The sequence below is a fragment of the Neofelis nebulosa genome, chromosome 7, assembly GCF_028018385.1.
Source record: "Neofelis nebulosa isolate mNeoNeb1 chromosome 7, mNeoNeb1.pri, whole genome shotgun sequence".
NCBI lineage: Eukaryota > Metazoa > Chordata > Mammalia > Carnivora > Felidae > Neofelis > Neofelis nebulosa.
The window spans coordinates 116,203,605-116,228,171 of NC_080788.1; the positions used below are offsets into that span (position 1 = coordinate 116,203,605).

A 24,567-nucleotide genomic window follows, 5' to 3' on the forward strand; every position below is an offset into this window, starting at 1 on the left:
ATTTGCAACAATGTGGATGGATCTGGAGGGTATTCTACTAAGTGAACTATATCAGACAGAAAGACAATACAATATGATTTCATTTATATGTAGAATCTAAAAAACAAACCAAAAAAAAACTTCTTATTTTTAGAGAGTGCAAGCAGAGAAGAGGGAAAGAGGGAGAGAGAATCTTAAGCACACTCCACACTCAGCACAGAGCCTGATGGTGGGACTCAATCCCATGATTCTGGGATCGTGACCTAAGCTGAACTTGAGTCAAATGCTCAACCAACTAAGCCACCCAGGTGCTGCCCCCTCCCCCCCGCCCAACCCCCGAAAGAACCCAAACAGACTCTTAAATGCAAAGAACAAACTAGTAGTTGCCAGCCGGAAAGTGACTGGGGTGATGGGTGAAATAGGTAAAGGGGATTTAGAGGTACAAGTTTCCAGTCATAAAATAAGTCACAGGGATGAAAAGTATGGCATAGGGAATTTAGTCAATAATATTGTAATAACATTGACAGATGGTAACTGTCTTACCATGGTGAGCACTAAGTTAATATAACATTGTATGTTAATTATATTTCATTTTTTTAAAAACATTGTTGGGATAAGATAATGAAGGGTCTTATACTCACCTAAGTTTTAAAATTCTGATATAGTTATACCTCATAAAATAAAATGATGTTGGCTATCCTTTGAACGTTGTAATTAGGCTTGACATTTCAGGGCTATGGACACCCCAAAAGTAATTGCCTTTAAAAATTATTATGCAACTGTTCACAAATAATAGTATGACTATACCCAAACTCTTGGCACAACCTGTAACCTAATTTAGTGTATTTATCTCTTAACCTATTACAGCTGGATTTATAAAGACACGTGCATAATTATCTTCAGACTAGAAGATTATATTTTATTTCCATTAAAAAATATTTTTATCTAGGAGTGCCTGGGTGGTTTAGTCGGTTAAGTGGCTGACTTTGGCTCAGGTCATGATCTTGTGATCCATGAATTCGAACCCTGGGTCGGGCTCTGTGTTGACAGCTCAGAGCCTGGAGCCTGCTTCGGATTCTGTGTTTTCCTCTCTGCCCCTCCCCTGCTTGTGCTCTTTCTTTGTCTCTCAAAAAAAAATGAATAGATCTTAAAAAAAAATTTTCAATCTTTTTATCTAAGAAGTTGTTAATTGCCATAACTTTTGTTTTTTTTAAATTTTTTGTTTAATGTTTATTTCTGAGACAGAGAGAGAGCATGAGTGGGGGAGGGTCAGCGAGAGGGAGACACAGAATCCGAAGCAGGCTCCTGGCTCTGAGCTGTGAGCACAGAGCCTGACACGGGGCTCGAACTCACAGACTGTGAGATCATGACCTGAGCTGAAGCCGGACGCTCAACCGACTAAGCCACCCAGTCTCCCCTAATTGCCATAACTTTTGAAATGAAATGCCACATTAAAAAAATATAGAATTGAAGGCCATTTTTTGCCTTCAGCACTTGTTTGTTGAGTATTTGCTAGATTTTTGGCCTTCTATTGATTTTTAGCAGTTCAGAGATCTAAGATATAGCCCCAGCCTTCAAGAATTCACAGCCAATAGAAAATGAATAACAATCAATGACAGCAAGGGTTAGCTTACTTTTTCTGTAAAGGGCCAACTAATAAATATTTCAGGCTTTGTGGGCCACATGATTTCTGTTGCAGTTACTTAACCCTGGTGTCATAGCATGAAAACAGCCATAGATAATCTGTGAACAGATGAGCCTGGCTATGTTCCAGTGCGATTTGTATTTACAAAAATAGGCACCAGCCCTGTACTATAGTTTGCTGATGTCTGAATTCTGGTATCGTGAGGTAGGACCTGTGGTAGAGAGATGCCTAGTGTGCTATGTATGAATGAAGAGAAGAGGACATAAAATCTCAAGGAGGAGGAGATGATGAGCTGAGTCTCCAAAGACAAGGGATTATCCAAGAGAGGCAGAATGGAGAGCCCCTGGATTCACTAATGTGTGCAGAGTACAGGCAGAGGCAGAGAGGAGAGCCCAGTTAGGTGTTAAGTGGGCACCTTATGAAAGTGTAATCATTCAGATCCTCGCCAATAGCATCTTTCTAGATAGTATTGTAAATTGTCACTACGTAGCTTTTTTTTTTTTTTTAAGATGATTTAGTTCATATTCTCGAGGCCATGCAAAACTAGTCTCTCAGCTTGCAAAGAAGACCTACTTGAAAAATGATGAGGGCAACCATCTCAGTATTGGCCTCAGAGTACTGCATTTTGAATTTTTTCGTTTTTATTGAAATATCGCTTACAAAAAAGTATGTTATACACATATGGGCAGTGTATGGCTCAGTGATTTTCACAAACTTAATACAGTCATGGTGCCATGAGGCTACATTGTAATTGTCCACCATTACTAATTCAAGAGTCTTAGACTGCTTCTCAAACTTAATTATTTTTCCTCTCTGAATTTTCAGTCACTTCTTTGGCTTAAAACCCTTACTGCTAACAAGTTTGTTTGTGTAAGGAACTGAGTGGTTCTTACACAGCCTGCCCACCTTTTTCTCCTAGGCCTGTTTGACGTTCAGCTCTCTTTAGTTGACCACTGCAGCCCAGGCTTCTGATTTCTAGAAAATGCTCCTTATTCCAAAATCATCCATTTCTCCCCTGAGTCTCTCCACCTCCAGTAGTGCTTTCAAACTAAAAGTAGCAACTAAGTGAGTCTTCAAATACATTCAGCGAGTTGGACTTGTAACCAGGATTTAAAAAGAGCCTGGGGGCACCTGGGTAACTCAGTGGGTTAAACATCTGACTTCTGCTCGGGTCATGATCTCACGGTCCGGTTCATGAGTTTGAGACCCGCATCAGGCTCACTGCTGTCAGCACAGAGCCCACTTTGGATCCTCTGCCCACATCTCTTTCTGCCCCTCCCCTGCTCATTCTCTCTCTCTCAAAAGAAATAAATTTAAAAATAAAATAAAAACCTGGTGGAGGGACAAAGAAAGAGGGAAAGACAAAGAAATGGAAGAGTGCGTTGTTAACCAGTTGAAGCTTTGCTGTTTTGTGAAACTTTGTAGTTAGTTTTTCATATAAATAAAATTTATTTTTGGGGCGCCTGGGTGGCTCAGTCGGTTAAGCGTCCGACTTCAGCTCAGGTCACGATCTCGCGGTCTGCGAGTTCGAGCCCTGCATCGGGCTCTGGGCTGATGGCTCAGAGCCTGGAGCCTGCTTCCGATTCTGTGTCTCCCTCTCTCTCTGCCCCTCCCCCGTTCATGCTGTGTCTCTCTCACTGTCTCAAAAATAAATAAACGTTAAAAAAAATTTTTTTTTTAAATAAAAAAAAAATTTATTTTTTACTATGGGTCATGGTCTTAAAAGTCTAAAAACCATCATAAACCTCAACTTAGTCATTTAAAAATACGACTTAACATTAACATCAGAATAACAATTGATAGTCAAAGACCTTGTTTAAATCAATAAAATGGAAACGTATTGGCCGAAGTAGAACTTTTCCGTGTCTTGGAAGAACATTCCATCTCATTTTTGAAGATGACACGACCAGTGTGATTCAGAGATGTTACAGGACAACAATCACTCATGAATGTATCCCTCATGCATGTACACGCAATAGTCTTTTACCAAATGGTAGTAAACTGAATCCAGCAATATACAAAAAGGATAACACATCTTAACCAGGTGGAGTTTATCCCAAGAATGCAAAGCAGGGTTTAGAGTAATATCCAGAAACCGGTTTCAATTATTATATTAACAAAATAAAGTAGAAAAACCATTTGATCATCCTTAACAGGTACAGAAAAGCCTTTGACAAAATTAACGTTTATTTATGTTTGAGACAGAGACAGAGCATGAATGGGGGAGGGTCAGAGAGAGAGGGAGACACAGAATCGGAAGCAGGCTCCAGGCTCTGAGTGGTCAGCACAGAGCCCGATGCGGGGCTCGAACTCACGGACCGCGAGATCATGACCTGAGCTGAAGTCGGACGCCTAACTGACTGAGCCACCCAGGTGCCCCGTCAAAATTAAACTCTCCTTCGTGAAAAAAAAAAAAACCACAGCAGACTAGGAAAGGATTTCCTTAGTGAGAAAGGGCATATTTGAAAATCCTACGGCTAAGACATCTAAAGTTTAGAACAAAGCAAGGCCGTGTCCTCCCAGCCATTATTTAACATCCTATTTGGGGCTTCTAGCCAGATCCTAGCCCACAGTAAGGCCAGGGAAAGAAAGAAAAGGCATAAAGATTGGAAAGAAGCAAAACTCTGTGACGATGACATGATCATGTACGTAAAAATGGTTGAAGTTTTAAAGCCTCACAATAGCAAATGTTGCCAGTGGCACAGAGCACCTAACACTCCTACACTGCTGTTGGGCATGGAAGATGGTACAGCCACTGGAAACTGGAAAACGGACAGTTTTTCATAGTTAAACCTACACACAACCCATCAATTCCAAGCCTGTGTATATACCCAAGGGAAAAGAAAACGTGTATCCACAGAAAGACTGGTACCTGAATGCTTATAGCAGCTTCATTTATAGTAGACCAAAATTGGAAATAACCCAAATGTCCGTCAATAGGTATATGGGTAAACAAATCGCATGTGATACATGCAAAGCATAGGTAAATCTCAAAACATCATGCTAAGCAAAAGAATCCTTACCCAAAAGAGTACATCTTGTATGGTTGCATGTATACGAAATCCTAGAATAGGTGGAAAAAAAACAACAACAAAAAACCTCTGGGGACAAAAGCGTATCAGTGCTTGCTTGGGACCAGGAGTGATATACTGACTTCAGAGTAGCATAAGAGAACTTTCCTGGGATTTTTAAATATTTGGTATCTTGTCCTGGTGGTAGTTACTAGAGTTTTGGCACTTGCGAAAACCCATGTGTCTTATTGTATGTAAATTATATCTCAGTAAAGTTGTTGTTGTTGTTGCTTTTTAGAGAGATTTTTTTTTATTTTTATTTTTTAGAGAGATTTAGACATTTAATTTAAAACAAGTGGGCAAAATCAGTGTTAGAAAAAAAATCTCCAGCTTAAAAAATTACTGTGGGATGATGAAAATTTCTGGAGATAGATGATCGTGATGGTTGCCGAGCAGTGTGAATGTACTTAATGCTGCAAATGGCTTAAAAATGGTTAAGGGGCACCTGGGTGGCTCAAGCGGTTAAGTGTCCTACCCTGGATTTTGGCTCAAGTCATGATCTCACGGTTCAAGGGGTCGAGCCCTGCCTTGGGCCCTGTGCAGACCGCAAGGAGCCTGCTTGAGATTCTCTCTCTCCCTCTGTGTCTCTCTGCCCCTCCCCCACACTCACGCTCTCTCAAAATAAACGTTAAAAAACGGTTAAAATGGTAAGTAAATTTTACATTACGTATATTTTATCACATTTTTTAAAAGGTTAAACAAAGAAAACAGCTATGAAAACCAAAAAAAAAAATCCTTCAGGAATTAGATGGATATATAGGTGGGTTTTTTTTGTTTTTGTTTTTAATCTTAAGATAGCATGTGCTTTGTGCCCCTCAAAAATATCTTTTAAAGAATTAAGGCAGGGATATGCATGGGTGGCTCAGTCAGTTGGGCGTCCAACTTCAGCTCGGGTCGTGATCTCACAGTCTGTGAGTTCGAGCCCCGCGTCGGGCTCTGTGCTGACAGCTCAGAGCCTGGAGCCTGCTTCGGATTCTGTGTCTCCCTGTCTCTCTGCCCCTCCCGTGTTCATGTTGTGTCTCTCTCTGTCTCAAAAATAAATAAAAACATTAAAAAAAAATTTTTTTTTCTAAAAAAAAAAAAGCCACAGGGGTGGCTCAGTCGGTTAAGCGTCCAACTTTGACTCAAATCATGATCTCATGGTTTGTGAGTTCAAGCCCCACATCAGGCTCTGCGTTTACAGTGCCGAGCCTGCTTGGGATTCTCTCTCTCTCCCTGTCTCTCTGCCCCTCCACCACTCATGTGCGCACTCACACACTCGCTGTCTTTCAAATAGATAAACTTTAAAAAAGAAGGCAGAATCTAAAATATTACAAGGATCTAAAAATTACAACGAGTAATTTCTTTGATCAAAGGTAAAAACGCTTAATCCAAGTATGAATGAAGAATGTCTAATGTGTTAACATGAAACACAGCAAAGATCAGGATTCTGGCCTTGAAGCATTTACGCTTTGAGTGTCATATTTGAATATAAACTAGGAAGTATTACCTGTCCAAGTGCCACTTCCTGTAATATGGAGTATCTCAGCAGTTGTATTTCTAGAACTGAATTTAGACTGAAGGATGTGCCTCGTAAACTGCTCTGCCCTTTTGGTTTCTAGTTAGTGATTGCCTCCTGATATTTTTTTTTTTTTTCTCAACTTTTTTTTTTTTTTTTTTTTTTAATTTATTTTTGGGACAGAGAGAGACAGAGCATGAACGGGGGAGGGGCAGAGAGAGAGGGAGACACAGAATCGGAAACAGGCTCCAGGCTCCGAGCCATCAGCCCAGAGCCTGACGCGGGGCTCGAACTCACGGACCGCGAGATCGTGACCTGGCTGAAGTCGGACGCTTAACCGACTGCGCCACCCAGGCGCCCCGACTCCTGATATTTTTTTATGAATATATTATTTTATATTTTAGAAAATATTATATTTATATCTTATAAATATATTTTCATAAAACTTACACAATTTTTATACTCAGTTTACTCTTCATTTGCCATTTCTAGATCAACCTAGGTGTGAAACCAGATCCACTTGGTTAAAATTATTTTCGTTATTACTGCTCTTCATTCACCTGTTTTCTTTTTTTTTTTTTTTTTTTTTTTTAAATTTATTTATTTATTTTTGGGACAGAGAGAGACAGAGCATGAACAGGGGAGGGGCAGAGAGAGAGGGAGACACAGAATCGGAAACAGGCTCCAGGCTCCGAGCCGTCAGCCCAGAGCCTGACGCGGGGCTCGAACTCACGGACCGCGAGATCGTGACCTGGCTGAAGTCGGACGCTTAACCGACTGCGCCACCCAGGCGCCCCTCACCTGTTTTCATCAGAGTAAAACTCACTGTAGTTTCTGATGATATTGGCAGGAATTTCTCAGCCAGGAAAGAGGACAATATCACTTGGGAATATGACTGCTTTCTTGCTTGGTGATTTGCTTCCACTTCCTAGGTTTTGAGAATAATGGGCAGTTAAAAGGTCTACATGCCAAAAGGAGTTTATAATTGGCTGGATTACGATACAGGAAGTAGATGTCTTTGCAGTAAAGTAAGTAGGGCTTGAAATGCAGAGGAATGGAAGCTTCTATGTGAAAATGTTTCAAGGGGGACAACCTTTTCTCTTTATGGTTCATTCTACTCTAGGTAAGCACCACCAAGCGAGTGAGACACAGAATGTTATTGCATCAGACAAAGCAGAAATACCAGTTGTCCATGAACATGAGCACAGCCATGACCATACACAGCTGCATGCCTACATTGGCATTTCCCTCGTTCTGGGCTTCGTTTTCATGTTGCTCGTAGACCAGATTGGCAGCTCCCATGTGCATTCTACTGATGGTAAGTGGCCCCAACGCTTTATGGGCAGTGCAATAAATTTGCAGTTTAGAAAGTCACAGATGATTAAACAATTCAGTATGTACCAATGGGCTTATTTAGTGCTGAAAACTCTTGTCTTTCTTGGGTTCTGGTGAAAATTTTATTCAGTTGGGGGAGCTAGTGAGTTGTGACATGGCACAAGGGAGTGCTCAGTGGGTTATTAATCTTAAAACTGTCTCATTGAGAGTCTAGCACAGAAATTCTTAACTTTTTTTGTGCCGTGGAGCCCTTAGGCATTCTGAAGCCTGTGGACCTTTTAAATGTGTAAAGCATAATGCATAGAATTGCAGAGAAAGCCCAGTTATATTGAAATATAGTTCTAAAACGTTAAAAACAAATGTATGATATAGTAATGTGTATCTTCTTTATTGATGCATTAATTAACAAGATATAATATATTTAAATCATATGCAAGGTGGAGTTAAATTTTATTTTTTAGGACATCAGCATGACAGCTTTTGTTGCTTAGCTCGCTAAAAATCTTAAATTGTGAGATGGGCTTTAACAAGGCAACAGAGTGTCATGTTGAACATTCAGTTGATTTGGTTTTCTGTTTTAATGGTTACTAGTATAGAGAACCCTGATTCACAAAGATATTTTCTTACAGATATACTTAAACACATTCATAGCTTGCTTTCCAAAGAAAGCTAAACTTCTCTTAACTACAGTTCTCTAAGACTTTAAATTTAACTCCAGATACAGTAACTTTTTAAAGAAATTTTTAAAATAATTTTTTAATTTATTTTTTAAAGTAAACTCTACGCCTAGCATGGAGCTTGAACTCACGTCCCCAAGATCAAGAATCACATGCTCCACCAACAAGCCAGCCAAGTAACTTTTTTGTCTTAAGATCAATGAATTCATCTTTGGCTAGGTCAGCATCTTTGATATGGTTTGTATTAAATAAAAAAAAAATTCTGATCCATGACAAAAATAAATTTGGAAGAGTTGCATCAAACTCTTGGGGTTTGGTGATATAGGAATTTATAAATATCTCTTTTCAAATACACTGACAGAGAACTTTGCAGATAGGAACGTTTGGAAAGCAGCATAGATATCTTGGTCCCCAGTGAGAGATCCCATGACTTTTGCTGTTTAGTTGCCTGAATGACTGTAGGTGAAGAGTCACCGGAGAGTTGCCCAGCTTTGCCACATGAGCATCTACAGACAAGAAGACTGTAATCATGCAATGTGGAGGCATTATAAGCCCTTAAATTTAAAATAGTGATGAGTGAAAGCAAGAATATGAAGATATTTACAACTGTAAAATAACATGAAATTATCTGATTACTATTGGCAATAGAGTATAGGTAGTGCTGATCTTGTAGCATATTGTCTATGTTCACAATTAAAGGAAATAATAGATTTCAGTTAGAGGTTAGTAAAAATTAAAATGCAGGGTTTTTTCCACGTTAAGGTCACAGGCATCCCCTACATTCTACCTGTGTTCTTCTATGTGGGCCCCAGGTTAAGAATCCTTGGCCTACAAAAAAATCAGTGGAAAAGCAGGCAAAAGACATGAACAGATAGTTCATAAAAAGTTATTAAAATGGTCCTTAAACATATGAAAAGATGTTCAATTTCACTTAAGAATGCAAATCAAAACTCTGCCAAGATGTCATTTCTTACCTGTCAGGCAAAACTTCAACAGCTTGACAATACACTCTGTTATCAGAGCTCCGGTGAAACACACTCTCGTCTGTTGCTGTGGGAATGCAAAATTGTACAGCCCCTGCAGAGGAGAGCTCGGCAATATGTAACAAAACTGCACTTGTATTTACCCTTCAACCCCAAAGTCCTATTTGTAGGAATTGCTTCTGATAATATAGCTCCACTATGAAAATACACATGCACAAGATTATTTAGTACAACATTATTTACCACTGTAATACCACTTAAATGTCCAGTCACGGAAATTGGTTGAATGAAGTGTGATGTGTGCATATAATGGAGTTCTAGGTAACTGTGAAAGAGAGTGAGGCATCAGATCTCTGTGAATTGATAGGGAGAGGTTTCTAGGAGATATTGTTAAGTGGGGGGAAAAAAGCTGAAATGTAAATTAGTTTCCATCATATACTACATTTTGTGTAAGAAAGAAGGGGGAATAAAACAAGACCAGTTAGACAACGGTTAGTTACGTGTAAGAAGTGGGTGCAGGGTAGGATAGGGTAGCAGAGTTTCAGGAGGGCATGACACTTCCCTGGGCAGGCCTGTTTAATATAGCTTTGACTTTTGGAAACATGTTGATATTTCCTATATTCAAAAAATAAAATGAAATCAACAAGGATAGGGGAAGCTAACTGAAGCAGATGAACTGTAATTCGGATGAATAACAATCACACTGAAGGGGTTTAAAAAAAACGAATTTAAGTGACTTATGAATGTAATGTTTGACTATTTTTAGTTTGGGATGGAGTTGGGGGAAGAAGCATTAAACAATTACTGAACTCTTTATTAGGCTTTGCTTTTTGTAATGGCATAGCTGAAAACAATTCTGAAACTATTTTAGGTGTATTCTAGGATTGAGCAAATGAGTAAGTGTGTTGATGTTGGTGGAACCAGAGTTCTCACTGTGGAAGAGGGGACATACAAATATGAAATGGGGGAAGGCCAGAAAGAACCTCTGTAGGGATGGACTGGAATTGGAGCTATTGGACTCATGATTTCTAAAATGTATATGTGTATATGTGTGTATATGTGTACATATATACGTGTGTGTTTATGTATACATGTATGTATGTCTTAGCTCTGTCTGCAGAGAGGGCCTAGAAGTAAAGACACCTCACTAGCAATGAGCATACCAGGGCTCTTCAGAGAAATGGCTGATTCCAGGACAGGGGCAGGGTAAGTACAAAATGAGCTTGGAACATCTAGTGCTCATAAAAAAATAAAAATAAAAAAAAATAGGAAGGAAGAAAATGGAAATTTGTCACGGAATATAGAGCCAGCTTGAAGGGGCTCCCACTGGCCAGATATAGGACAATTTGAGCTCCAATATAATTAAGAATAGTAACGAAGTATAAACCATTGAAAACATGAGGATCAGTGAGCACATCCACATGAGAGAGAGAGAAGGAGAAGGGAAGATGCTTGTTTACAGTAGGTTGCTAAAGGCCAACTGGTAAATGTGGAGAGGGTGCTGGCATTAGAAAATCATTTTTGCAATCCTCATAGTAAAAACTGGCTCAGGCCAGAATCACCAATGAATATTGCAGCTAGGAGATGAATTTTGATTTGCTTATTAGTTGCAAAGGAAAAAGAAGTAACTAAACGAAGAAATCCAATAATACCTTGACCAGATGACTAACACTAATGTCACTGGCATCTGTTTTCAATGTGGGCAAATAAGTTCCCATCAGACCAGCCTCCTTACAGATAATTATAAACTCTGGGCATATATATATATATATATTTTTTTTTTTCTTGGGCATATATTTTTTAAAAACTACCTAAAGACACTGGAGAGTGACCCAAAGCAGGAAAATTCTGGAGGGGAGTCAACCCGTGGAACAGGGTGAGTTCCTATTTTTACTGTTTTTAAGCAGCAGTCAGTGCCCAGTGAGGTAGCTAAAACTGATAGAAAACTCAGTCTCTCAGGCCTAAGGAACCAGAGGACAGAGTTCAGGGTAACTACAGCCACTGGAAGGTACAACCCCACATTTTATGTATAAATTCTACCCAAGTCTGGCAAGGCCCTGAACCATTCTTTTGTGGGCAGACTCAGCTAAAGATGAGAGAACTAAACCAGGATTTGAGCAGCTGCCCAGAAGACAGACTTTGCAGTTTGAGCTAAACCAAGTTACTTAAAGCACAACACAAAAGCAACACTCTTTGGAAGAATATAATAGAATTCAGAGTGTCCACAAGATAACGTTCACAGTGTCCAGGATATAATCCAAAATTCACTCCACTAGTAAGCAGCAGATGTACATTCTGTGCGTCTAGATGTGACATCCTGAGAGGCAGCATCTGTAGAGTATTCAGCGTGCATATTCAGCCTGTATTCAGAATGCATAATCTAAGGACACATCAGACAAACCCAAAAAGGAAGGATCCGTCTGTTAAAAAACAAGAAAGGCTGAGGGAAGGGACGTGTATTCTTCAAAGATACCAATGTCGCAAAAGTCAAAGGCAGAGAAAATGGTTCAGATTAAAGGGAACTACAGAGAAACAAGTAAGTGCATATATGATCCCAGACTGGATCCTTCCTGGGAGGGAAAAATGCTCTGAAAGACCTTCCTGGACAGCTAACAAATTAGAATATGCAAGAGAGATTAGAAAAAAGTATCAATATTAGATTTACTGAAGTTGATAACTGTGCTGTGATTATATGAGAAAATGTCCTTTCTCTTAAGGAAATATACTTTGAAATATCTAGGGATAAAGAGTTACGATGTATGCAACTTACTTTGAAATGGTACAGAAAACAAGTTGTGTGTGTGTGTGTGTGTGTGTGTGTGTGTGTGTGTGTGTGTAGTATGGATAGAAAAAGAACATGAACACAAATAATGAAGCAAATGGGGCAAAATGTTAGACAGTAGGTCGTTCTGAGAAAGGAGTGTGTGAGTGTTTTTTTTAACATGTCAAAACTTTCTGAAGATTTGAAATTATTTCCAAATAAAAGGTTTTTTTTCAAAATTCATGGAATTGAATTTAGCCTTTTTAGTCCAAGGATATTTTTTGTTTCGTTTGTTAATCTTGCATTTACTGTTTCTTTTCAGTATTTTTCCATGCACTTTTTTTTAATGGTCTCATATGTATTGGGAAGTTGATTTAGAAGTAAATGCTTTTATTTGTGTGCTTTTTTACCAAATAGCAAATGAGAAACACCCTCTGGTTGGATGGGATCTGATTCCATCTACGTTACATAGTTGCCCACAGTGGCCTCGATGACATTTTTGCCATTCTTGTCAGTTTCGATTTTAAATGCACTTAAAGGCCCACTAGTGCCCTATGATACTATACAAAGAATTAAAAATAGCATGTGTTCCTTTATTCTTCTTCCTGTTTTATCTTTGAAGTCACTGTTTTTGCTGGCTTTCATGTATCTAGTAATCTGGTTTTACCAGTTATCTGCAGGGTTTTATCTATTGTTAAATCTCAGTAAAAATTCATTTATTAAATTTATGCTAAAGCAGTCTTTTCCTATAGATTTATAAAAATTGCGTTTTAATTGTAAAGCCTCTAATTTTTATTTAAGATGCTATTTATAACTAGAAAAGTCAAAGCAAACTTGTCACGCAGTATAATATGATATTCTTCACATTTTGGGGCGATATTGAAATATTTGTTGTCTCAGACCAACTGGGGCTTTAGCTTCCCTTCCTTGTAGTATTTTAATTAGAAGATAATTTTATTTTTAGTAAAAAGATAACATGTTACCTTACTTGTATGTGTTTTTTCCCACTGTAAACCATTCTTCCTATGTGCTGGGTTCCCCCAGAAGATTAAATCCCTTGGAATTTATTTGGCCAATGTCCATCTGTCATTTCATCTGGCATTTTGATGTCCTCATCTTTAACTTTACATTGTTTGGACATTATTGACTTGCTGGTATATTTCCTATTATAGCAGTAACATTCATACAGAGAAATGTTTTTCTTCCCTCTCTAGTAAGGATTTATTAAGCAGCTGTTGGGTTTCCATTGCTGTGCGACATTCTGTAAGACATGTGAAAAGGGAATGGAGAGAAGTGGAAAATTCACTTCTGTGCAGTTTACAGTCAGTCTGGGGACATCAGACCTATCTGAGTGAAAACAGTTTTGCGTATCTCAGGTGGTGATATAGAAGAAACTGAAGTAGTATGTGCACTTAGAGCTCTTGGTTTCTAGGCAAGGGGAGCCTTTTGAGCTGGAATTGATCTTTAATTCTTTCTTAAGGGAAGTAGTCCTAGAATTGACTTTGAACAATGGCTATGTTTTGGACTGAGGAGCTGAGAAGTTATGCACATGCCAAGAATTAAAGACGAGAGATTTGAGGAAGGGAGAATGAGAATGTTTTGTTAGAAGGTGTTAAGGAAGCTGGTTTAACTGGACTGAATAGTGAGAAATAAGGTGACACCAGTTAATAAAGAGCTTAAGAACCTATGAATGGAGCAGTTTGGACTGAGTTTGATAAGCAGCAGATTCTTAGCTAGTTAACTGGCACGCCAGAAGGGTGGTGATTCAGAGATGAGCATTCCGACAAGGATGTGTAAGATGAATCAGATGAGGGAGAAATGAGAGCTAGGGGAGACCAGCTGGGAGCCTGTTGCTAAGTCAGGTTCAAGTTGATGAAAGTTTAGGTTAGGATGATGGCGATTAAGTGGAGAAGGGCAAGCATGATAGACATTTTGGTCTTGGAATAAAGCTAAAGTTTCAGGAGGCCGGGGAGAGGAGCAGGTAGGCAGTGACAGTTCAGTTGGTCTGGAGAGAAGTGAGGAGAGGCCACAGAGTACTTTCCAGGGAGAGCCGGAGCGCTCAGGGGTGCAAGGCAGCTGAGGCAGTTAGGGGTTACGTATTGTCTGTTCAGGGAAGGCTGGGGCAGATGAAGAGTTCCCTCCTGCCCACTTCTTTCAGGACAGGAGAAACTTCTAAGTGTTTGAAGCCAGTCGTGAGGAAAGACAGTCAGGAGGAAAACAATCTACTTTAAGAGCTTTCAAAGAATTCTTCCACCTCCAGGACAGTGTTCTAACAGTTTCTGTTTCACATTGCTTAATGACTGACTCGCTTATTTTTACTTCAGATCCAGAAACAGCAAGGCCCAGCAATTCCAAAATCACCACCACGCTGGGTCTGGTCGTCCATGCTGCAGGTAGGGTGGGACTGCAAAGAGAGCCCTTTCTCTTCTGGTGCACCATGGGGAGTTTAGTGTTTACATCCCAGGGACCACCCCCATGAAAGCTCTTGGGCTGGCCTTCAGGGAGAGGGTCTCGTGATGAAGTTCTCCAACCCAAGTATAAACCCTGGCGTACTCAGTGTCAGGGTTTTGCGAGCTAAGAATGGTTTTTATATTGTTTAATGGTTGAAAATATTTTGTGGCACCTGAAAATTACATGAAGTTTAAAGTTTAGTGCCTGTATTGAAAAAAAAAATAAAATAAAATCCAAAAAAATAAAAAAATAAAAAAAATAAAGTTTAGTGCCTGTAAATAGTCTTTTTGGGAACACAACCATGCCCACTTGTTTACATCTTACCTGTGGCTCTTTGCACAGTAATGGCAGAGTGCTGCAAGAGAGCAAATGGCTTGCAAAACCTGAAATATTTCCTCGTTGGCCCTTTAAGAAAAAAATTTGCTGACCTCTGCCCTAGAACCTCATCTGGAAAAGAGTTTTGACACTTTTATACTGAATAGCCCTCTTGCTCAGTGTATACCTAAAGTGCCAGTTGAGGCAGAGGTGGGCCGTAGAATGCAGAAGGCTCAGCATTGCTAATTGGGCATGCCTTAGAATGATCACCAAAGACCAGTCCCAGTAGTGGGATTCTGGGAAGGACAAAGGCATGTGAAATGTGGCATGCTATTACTTGGACCTTTCTAACAGAACATGCCTATCTGACAAAACTTTAGCCAGCCAGCCAGCCAGTGTTTACTTTTGACGTATAAATCATCTCTGTAAAGTTGTAGTGTTCTTATGTTGTGTTTTTTCATCTACAAGATGCAGAGTTGCTTTCTTTATAATCTTTGCTATTTCTGCTATTACAGTTTGATTAATCAGTGGATTATACCTTATGATACTTTATATATACTTTATATACTTACATACTTTATATACTTTCTGGCATCATACTTTTCTAATAACAGCTGATACATTGAATATTTGGGGCTAGGTGCTAAGCAGCTTACAAATGTTATCTCATTTAACCCCATGAAAACCCAAAGAACACATACTTCACTGAACCCATTTTAGAGATGAGAAGACTAAGGTTGAGAAAGGTCAGAGAACCTTCCCAGAATCAAATGCAGGTCTACCTGACTCTAAAACTCATATAAGACTAGGACACTAGTATAGATGCTGTTGTTGTTGTATTTATAATGTTTTATGTTTCGTTTTTTCCAAATTTAGCCGACGGTGTTGCCTTAGGAGCGGCAGCCTCTACTTCCCAGACTAGCGTCCAATTGATTGTGTTTGTGGCAATAATGCTACATAAGGTAAGGGGAATCCTAGTGAAAGATTTGATATTGAATATATTCACAATTAAAATTTCTCTTTGGTCATTAACATTTTCCTGGAATGGGGAAATATTTTTAGCTATTTTCATAATTGCCCTTCGTTTGAGACAGTTGACTAGATGGAAGGGATTTTTTTTTTTTATGGTCCTATACACAAATTATTAAATTCTCTACAGATTTCTGTATTTTATAATAATTTTTGTTGGTAAATATTCTTGTTTTTTTATACTCTTTTCTTGACTATTTCTCTCTTCCTACTGTCTAAAACACACACACACACACACACGCATAGGATATTTTCTTAGCTTAGAACATTAGTTCCTAAAAGGCAGAGTTCAGTCTTGGTACCATGCCTCTTTTTTTCGGTGAGAATTCAGTCCAATGACATATACTTCATAATATAGAAGCAATCCATACTTTAAGAGTATTTAGGACTAATTTTTTTTTTCCAGGCACCAGCTGCTTTTGGGCTGGTTTCCTTCTTAATGCACGCTGGCCTAGAACGGAATCGAATCAGAAAACATTTACTGGTGTTTGCGCTTGCGGCACCAGTCATGGCCATGGTGACATACTTAGGACTAAGTAAGGTACGTCTTATTCATTTCTAGTTTATCTAGACATATCCAATTTTTTTGTGATCTACCAGAATCTATGGTCTTTTATGTTGAGTTTCTCAGTTAAGTTACTCTCTCAAACTAAAAATGAAATTGGGGCTCCTGGGTGCCTCAGTTGGTTGAGCATCCAACTTCGGCTCAGGTCACAATCTCACGGTTAGTGAGTTCAAGCCCCAGGTCAGGCTCCTCGCTAACCATGTGGAGCCTGCTTGGGATTCTCTCTCTCTCCCCCTCTCTCTGCCCCTCCCCTGCTCACTCTCTGTCTCAAAAATAAAATGATAAATAAAAATGAAATTACGAGTAAAAACCAGTACAAGGTAAACATCTCAATTCCAAGGCATTCCCTTCATAAATTTACATCTTCCTGTTCATTTAATTTGAAAATGTCTTCCCCTTCAATTCCGAAAACATTTGCACATATACGTGATCTTTCAAATAACGTAACTTAAGCCTAACCAGACCCACTAATTTTATTTGACAGATGTATAATAAGCCACGGTACATGTTTAATGTTTAAGCAGGCACGTGAAGAGTGAGGGACAAGCAAATGGCAGCTTTGAGGAGAATAGGGGATGAGCAGAGATGTCTATATTCTCATATCACCGCATACTAAATATCCAGTTCTTTATCATTGCGCTGAACATAACGTCAGACTTGAAGTAACGTGTCTGTCGCTTGTCAGTTCTGAGCCTGGGTATTCTTCCCCTGCTGTTCAAGTTGGACCTTTCCCTGTCTTCCAGTTCCGTCCACTGGGGCTGCGGGTCTCATTGACCTGTTGTATTTCAGTATCAGCTGGCAGGTGACAGGAGGAGAATCTTAGCACCAGACTGACTTAGGGCTCGTTCATGGAACTGCTTTCCCATACTCTCTCTGAAGGTCACTGATTCTTCTGAGTGTCACTCAGTTCATAGCTGATACCGCAAAACTTATATTAAATTCTTTTTTAATGTTTATTTATTGTTGACAGAGAGCGAGAGCAGGAGTGGGGGAGGGGCAGACAGAGAGGGAGACACAGAATCCGAAGCAGGCTCCACAGCAGCTGTGGAGCTGTCGGCACAGAGCCTGACATGGGCTCGAACTCACCGACCACGAGATCATGACCTGAGCCAAAGCCGGACACTCAACCGACTGAGCCACCCAGGCACCCCCCAAGAAAACTATATTAAAAGGAACATATGAGAAACGAGGTGGTCAAAACATGGTTAAGTTCATGTTAATCAAGTTTGTTGATCTGGATTGCTAACAAATGAGGTGTCATAAAAACCCTCTCTGATCGTTTGAAGAGGCTTTTCTTCTTTCAGTCAGTATATAGTTCCTTTTAAGTGTTACCCTATATATCACTTCATTGATCATCGATCAAAGACTTTAGAACTTTAGACAGAAAGGTGTAATTCTGGAGGCATGGGGTTACATGTTACATTATGGCGTGCTCCTTTCTTAAATTTTTAATTGTTGTAGTCCATGGGTCCACTTTTTTAATAGAAAAAGTTGAAATTAATTGTGTCAAGATTAGCTTATAAGATGTTTCTAGCCTCTGAGGGCAGGTGCTCGATGTTGATTACCACTGTATCTCAACAGCTGGCCTGGAGCCTGGTGTATAGGGGATGTTTGTTAACTATTAGTAGAATAAATGAGTGAATGTACGAAATTTAATATCTGCATTAATAATGCTGTTGATTCCATTGTAAGAATAATACATGCCAGACCTCTTCATCCAGACTTGATGTTTGCTTGAAGAAGCAATTGTATACAGTATCAATAGTCTTAAACCCTTATTTGGAAGCTTCTCATCAATCACAAAATTGCTCTGATCTCAAGATGTCCCCAGTGTCCCATAGTGCACCAGTTGTGAATAGAGTGTTTTTTTTAATTGGAACTTCTTCCTGACCCTGAATTTTAATTGTTCTTCTCCTTCTTCTCCTCTCTCTCTCTCTCTGTCTCTCTCTGTTTCTCTCAATTCACAGAGCAGTAAAGAAGCCCTTTCAGAGGTCAATGCCACTGGAGTGGCCATGCTTTTCTCTGCCGGGACATTTCTTTATGTTGCCACAGTACATGTCCTCCCGGAGGTGGGCGGAATGGGGCACAGTCACAAACCCGACCCCACTGGCGGGAGGGGCCTCAGCCGCCTGGAGGTGGCAGCCCTGGTTCTGGGTTGCCTCATCCCACTCATCCTGTCAGTAGGACACCAGCATTAAACGTCAGGTTCCAGCCTCAGTCTGTGGCTGTCCAGCATCCGGTGAGAACAGCCAGCGCGTGACAGCTGCTCACTTCCTCGGTGTCTTGTCTCACCTTGCCCATCTCCACCTGTGTTCCTAGAGTCCGGAGGGAGGTGAGATTAAAACCTGGAGTAACAGAAAGCTTTTAGACGAGAAACGACACACCGCGGCTGGATGTGGACATTCCATTGTGTTGTTTTTTAAAGGGCCCTTGGCGTTTTGAGTTTTGATGTTTCTCTTAACCCCTATTCTCAGGGAAGATGGAATTTCATTTTAAGGAAAAGTGGAGAACTTCATACTCACGATGAAATAGTAATTACGAAAGTACAGTGTTCTGTAATTAAGCTAAATCTCTTTGTTAGTTTAGAGGCTCCGCCGCTTACTTTATCCATTGATTTTTAACATGGTTCTCACCGTGTAAGACTGGTGCTTTAGCATCTCTGCCACATGCCTTGATCAAGGTCATAATGTCCACTGTCTTAGATGCTAAAGAGAATTGTCATCTACCTGGGGCAAGAGTCAGGAAAATGACGGCAAGACACATTAAAAGCTGACTTTTTACTCGAGAGCTGTCCATTGAAAAGGGGGTGTCTGGAGAGACTTAACACCTCCTTTCACATCTGCCTCTTTAAAGAGGGCCCGCCCTTCCATCAAATGGAGCCACAGAGATGGACTAGCATTGGAGGAGGAGACTAGTATTTCTTCTTAAGTTCTCTTTTGCAGCATACCTGCCTATAATCCATTCATACAGAGGAGCCAAGCTCTGGTAGGTTCAGGGCCCCCGCCCCCCAGCCATTCCTTCAAGAGCAGTCAGATCCCAAAGTACCTTTTGAAATTGAGGGGTATTCATTTTAAGTGAATTTGGATAGTGACTGACATCTTTGTAGTAATCTTTTTAAAATTGAGATTACCAAAACCTATGTTGTCCCTTTTTTTTTTTTTTTTTCTTTTTAAGTATTTATCTTAGCAGACCGGCAGTCCCTCCGGCAGAATACTCTGTGTCCCGTGGGAAGTGCTAGGTCAGCGTCACATAAGCACCTGCAGCAATGAAGACGGTCACGATGTATCACAAGTGGGAAGTGTTTGCCTCTTGATTTAAAGCTTATTGAAATCATGTCTCTTGTCTCTTGTCTCTTCATCTTTTCCGTGCTTTCCTCCTGACTTTCCCCTCCAGCACCCCCTCCCTCTAATGTGCTGCTCACTGCTGACAGCGACGTTAGGATTTGTGTGAATTGAACTCTCATCAGGACAACCACTTCTTGAACCGTGATGATGAAGATGACATTGTCTCTTTACTTTATTCCCTTCAATGAAGTCACTTTTGTGTCAAATGCAACTCTGCTAAGCCCTTAAAATGTCACTTCCTCATACGTGAGATGATGCGGTCACTAATATTGTGGTGATTTAAACAATTGAGATAGTAAAAGCGTTTAACAAACTAGGATGATTTTTCCGTGTTTGCCAAAGTCCCTGTAAAACTTTGTGTTATCAACTCAGTGTATAATACTGTGTCATTAATTTATTTTGATTTTCTGTACCATTTCAAAAACACATTATAGAAAGAGGGAACCAAGACCGTGTTCTTCAGGGCAGTGGGTTTAGGAGTCCGTAAAATGTTTTATATGACGTATATGCCAGCATGCCTGTAATTTCTTTATTTCCTTCCTAGATTTGTCACTGGGTCAGCAGCTATGGAAATAGACCTCGAGAGCCCCCTGCTGGCTGTAGACCAAAGTAGCATAAATAGGCGGTTTCGTATAGTGGCTGCAGCCATTGCATATGCGCTTAAAACCAGCAGAAGGTACAGCATGGAAAGTCTGAGTGACTTTTCCTGATAGCAGCTCTGACTTATGAAGAGTCTTGGGGCTTCATGTGGTCCTTCAAGATGTCATGGTTGCCTTGATTCTCCCTGGACATTTACTTTGTTAAATAAATAGTACATTTTAGTGTCTGGCCTGGTTTGGATGGCAGCACTCTCTGCCATACTGTTGTATGAGAAATGATGAGAAATGATGAGAAATTTGTTCTGCTGGCCAAAGCCTCTTGCAGCAGTGCCCTGCCATCACTAAAAGTGTGGCTAGAATAGCTTGCTGGGTAGGTGGGGCCTTGAACTCTGGCAAGGATCGAACCATCAGACTTCCAAATTTGCCTTCCCCTCTGGACCTCACAGTAACAAGCAAACCTTTCAAGGCCTGTCAGCTCTCAGAAGCTGTGGGCTTCCCCAGATTTTAAAGCTGCTGCCTCAGGAACTACTCCTGTGTCTCCTGGTCAGCAGGCAGAAATAGCCATACTAAACTTACAGGGCTCAAATGCATCTTCAGGCAGCAGGGGACCAAGCAGCATGGCAGAGGCCTTCTTCACCGGGGGAAGAACTTGCCCGTGGTGGGCAGTGTCCCAGAAGAGGCCACAGCAGTGGTCGCTTACTGGCACACTTCAGTTCTGTTTTCCTCTTGTTTAAAACTGCCTCCCGCTTTAGATGTAGATGCCTTAACGCTCTCACACATTTGAAAACGTTGGCAATACTTAAGCCGCTGCCATGATTACAGATGGAATTATTGGCTACCAGAGAGATGCAGTTGATGAAAAGCATGGTCCTTCCTTCCTCATAACCAAAGCTAATCTTAATTGCAATTTGACTCCATTTCCTTGGTAGGGATCAATTTATTCAGATTCCAGATGCACTCTTAAATGGCAAATTAAATTGAAAAACACTACTGATCCATTCCCCTCACTTGTTTCCCAGTGAATTGCATATCAGTCCCCATTTCTCCGAAGCGGCGATGTTCCAGGTCTGGTGGCTTTCCTGCACCGGAGTGTAGCGAGTTGGAAACGGTACCACCTGCAGAGGCTCTGTGTTCTCTCTTCCCCCCATTACCTTTTTACTTCCTTATTCAAAACAGCCGAGTCAGCCGTGTTCCTGTATAATGAATTATTAGAAAACGGAGAGAGGTGGTCATTTGGAGGGGTCAGTTCTTTGTAAAGAGGAGACCATGGAAGTGTGTTTCTTACCAGCCTACTTCTAAGGGTCACTTCCTGGTGTTTCTCTTGTTGGAGGATTAGAGCCAGGAGGACACCCCCACATCGGAGTATATTATGCCCCTCAGACACATGGTAGCCAGGTAACTAAACACGGGAGCTGTCTGCCAACAGCACAAGCCCCCAGAGAATGTTCTTGCCTACATGGCTCCTGGGCCCCTTGGGAGATTGAGAATAATGACCAGATTCTTCTAAAACCACTGCAGCGCAAGGTGATCTACAGGGGAACCGTCGAAGATTTCTGGTCAAAACAGAATGATCCCGAGAGCACTGTTGGGAGATGCCATGAACTTAAAGCCAACGATGTAGCCCCCTTTGTAGCTGAGACATCTAGATCGATCGCCTCAGGAGACTTGAGGGAAATTTGTGACTTGTAGGAAAGGAGCCAACCATTGGGAATTCTCTAGATATGCTCAGCCTAAACACAAGGAACTTGGCTTTGGTCTTTTTTCTGATAGCATCTTCTAGCAAGTTGGAAGTCTCATGGGATAAAACTGCAGTTCCCCTGGTTCAGTAGCCTGAAGAGTGATTTTAAATGTCCCCTTTTCTGGATCCTTTGTAAACATGAAATCATTCCATGGATGGCTGCCTTATAATTTTGTCTCTTTCCACGTTAATTGTGAATGGTTAAAAAACAAAATTTTTTTTTTTTTGCTGTTTTCTGATTTGTTTTATGATATTAAATTTTTATTAGTGCATACCTTATGTGAGTGGCTCATTACTTCCTCTCTTGGCAGTTTGCTTCTCTGTTTGATGGCTAGACTTGACCCACATCTGAACATCAGAAAAGGTAACGAAAATCTTTGAAGGCCAGAGAAAGATGTGCCCACTATATGATATCCTTAAGGAAAGGGGGAAGGGAGATGAAGGACTCAATACACCAGGTGCCCCCAGACATACTAATTCATTGACTTTTATTTTTGCTTTGCCGTGGTTGTTAGTAAATATTACTTAGGAAGGTAGCTGCCTGCTCCCAGAAAAGAGAAGCAGGCAACAGATCTCAATCGCAGTGGGTTCATTTCAAAGGGCAGAGCTGCTCTATGAGAATACAGAGGCTGAGACCAACTGGCCCTGGAAATAGAGATTTTAATGGAAGTGCAATTTGTAAATTCATTTCTAGTTCTTCACAAGCTAGGGCAGCATCCTACGGTGTAGTTTTTATAATGTCAGAAATAAGCAACCTTGTGTCCCGTCCCCATGTCTAAAATGCCCTTTCCCCTAGCTCTCTCGCGTCCTTCCAGTCTGGGTCTAAAGCCTCCTTCAGTTAGGCCTCTTGTGACCACCCTGCTTAAAACTAATCTGCCCACCGTGTCCCAGTACTTTTTACCCTATTCTATTATTTCCTTTCGTGTAGCACTGGTCATCTCTTAATCTGCTTTATAATATATATCCTTACTGTGTCCTTCCCTGCCAAAATACAAGCTCCAGGAAGCTAGGTTCTCAATAGATACGTGTTGTTAAATGAATCGGTGTGCCAAGGAGGCACTTTCTTTCTAATCTGTGGTCCCCCCCGCCCCCCACTTCCCTGGCACCAGCTGTCTCCCTAATCGGTGGCAGGACCAGCTGCTGGCCTTACTTGCAGCTCTGCCCTTGCTCACACCGAGGTGAGGGTTTGGGAGTCAGCAAAGAGGTGAGGAGTCAGTGCATGGGGCTGAGTGTACAGGTGGGAAGTTAACTGGGTTTGGGTTCCTAATCCACGACCAGCTAATGTCAGTAAGGTACTGTGTGATGGATGGGGGACCGGAACATCTGGATCCCACTTCTGGCTCAGCTACTGATTTCTGTTGCGATGTTAGCCATTGCTTCCCCAGTTTGTAAATTTGGGTCAGAACATGAGGGACAACGTGTGTCCCATTCTGACTGCCTTATTTATAGAGGGATCCTGACAAATACAAGAGCCATGAGAGGAGGGAGCCCAGTGGAGACAGGATGGAAAGCCAGGGCATGTGAGGAGGTGTTGAAGGAACTGGATGTTTGCCTTCATCTGGAATGTTCTCGGGGGCAGAACTTGATAGCCACCATCAGACTTCAAGGGCTGTCATGTGTAGGAGGGCATAGATCCTATATTCTCCAGAAGGTGGAACGGGATGTAAGCTGAGCCTTACCTCTTCATTCAGCAGCATCAAGTGAACCCTTCCTACAGACGGGGCCCCTCACGAGTGCCGAGTGTTCAAAAGGGAGGAGGGATGGCTCCCGGTCCTTAAAGAGCGTGTGATTCAGAGAGGGATTCAGACAAGGAAACACGGTTGCCAAGAATGAGGTGGGTACTGGGAGGCTGAGAGAACGGGGGGGCGAGGAACCCAGAGCGAGGCTTTGGGACAACAGCCAGGGGGAGACGAGGCCTGCGCTGAACTCACAGGTGGAGCAGAATGAGCCGTGAAGCGTTGGGAACGGTTCTCGGGGCACGAGGACCTTCGTGGCAAAGGCCTGGTGGCACACGACAGAGAACGTGGACTCTTCACAGAAGGTGCCGCTGGCTGACAAACGGGAGGCAGCCGCAGGTGGTGCGTGGGACCTGTCGGTCCCCTAGTTGACATCTGTGCTTCCAGATTTAAAATCCTATAGATAACGGGGCCCGGCCAGGGTCTTTGTGATTGCAGCCTCCCCTCCAACCTTCCCAGGCACAGTCTCGGCTGGCCTCTGACTTCCTATCACCAGGCGGAGGGTTCACGGGCGCGGTGGTCCAGAGGTTCCTCCGGCATCTCAAGGTGGGGCTTGGCAACTTTTTCCTCCCTCATCCCTGCTTGTCTCCCCCACTTCCTGGCTGGGGTCAAAGACCCCACCCCCATTTCCACACATCTGTGTTAGTTACAGTTACATACAGAGGACCAGGTGAGTGCTCAGTCTTCCTTCTACCCTGTGGTTCTCCCTCCCCCAGAGCCCTGTCCCCTCTGCTCCCCAGTTGACTCAAGGGGACATATCATGGAACACGGAACCTCTGTCGTCACCGTCCACCTCTTCCAGCCCTCCAGCCCCTGGGTGAATCAGGTGTTCCCCTGTCCC

The 24,567-nt window shown here is 41.5% G+C and overlaps 1 protein-coding gene across 3 annotated transcripts in view; it reads left to right on the forward strand.

Annotated features, from left to right (window-relative positions):
* The window catches only part of SLC39A9 (solute carrier family 39 member 9), a 53,321-nt gene extending 31,052 nt beyond the window's left edge, over positions 1 to 22,269 (forward strand). Inside the window, exons 3-8 of one of the 3 annotated variants that reach the window (XR_009264583.1) lie at positions 7,317 to 7,511; positions 14,274 to 14,342; positions 15,592 to 15,677; positions 16,151 to 16,285; positions 18,277 to 18,641; positions 19,484 to 22,269. Coding sequence is in view for 2 of the 3 variants with exons in the window: in XM_058739461.1 (XP_058595444.1) it covers positions 7,317 to 7,511; positions 14,274 to 14,342; positions 15,592 to 15,677; positions 16,151 to 16,285; positions 18,277 to 18,507 (716 nt within the window). In the remaining variant the exon portion in view is untranslated. Of the gene's footprint in view, positions 1 to 7,316; positions 7,512 to 14,273; positions 14,343 to 15,591; positions 15,678 to 16,150; positions 16,286 to 18,276 lie in introns of all 3 variants that reach the window. The other 2 variants (XM_058739461.1, XM_058739462.1) reach the window with 2 other exon arrangements.
* Positions 22,270 to 24,567: the final 2,298 nt, after the last annotated feature.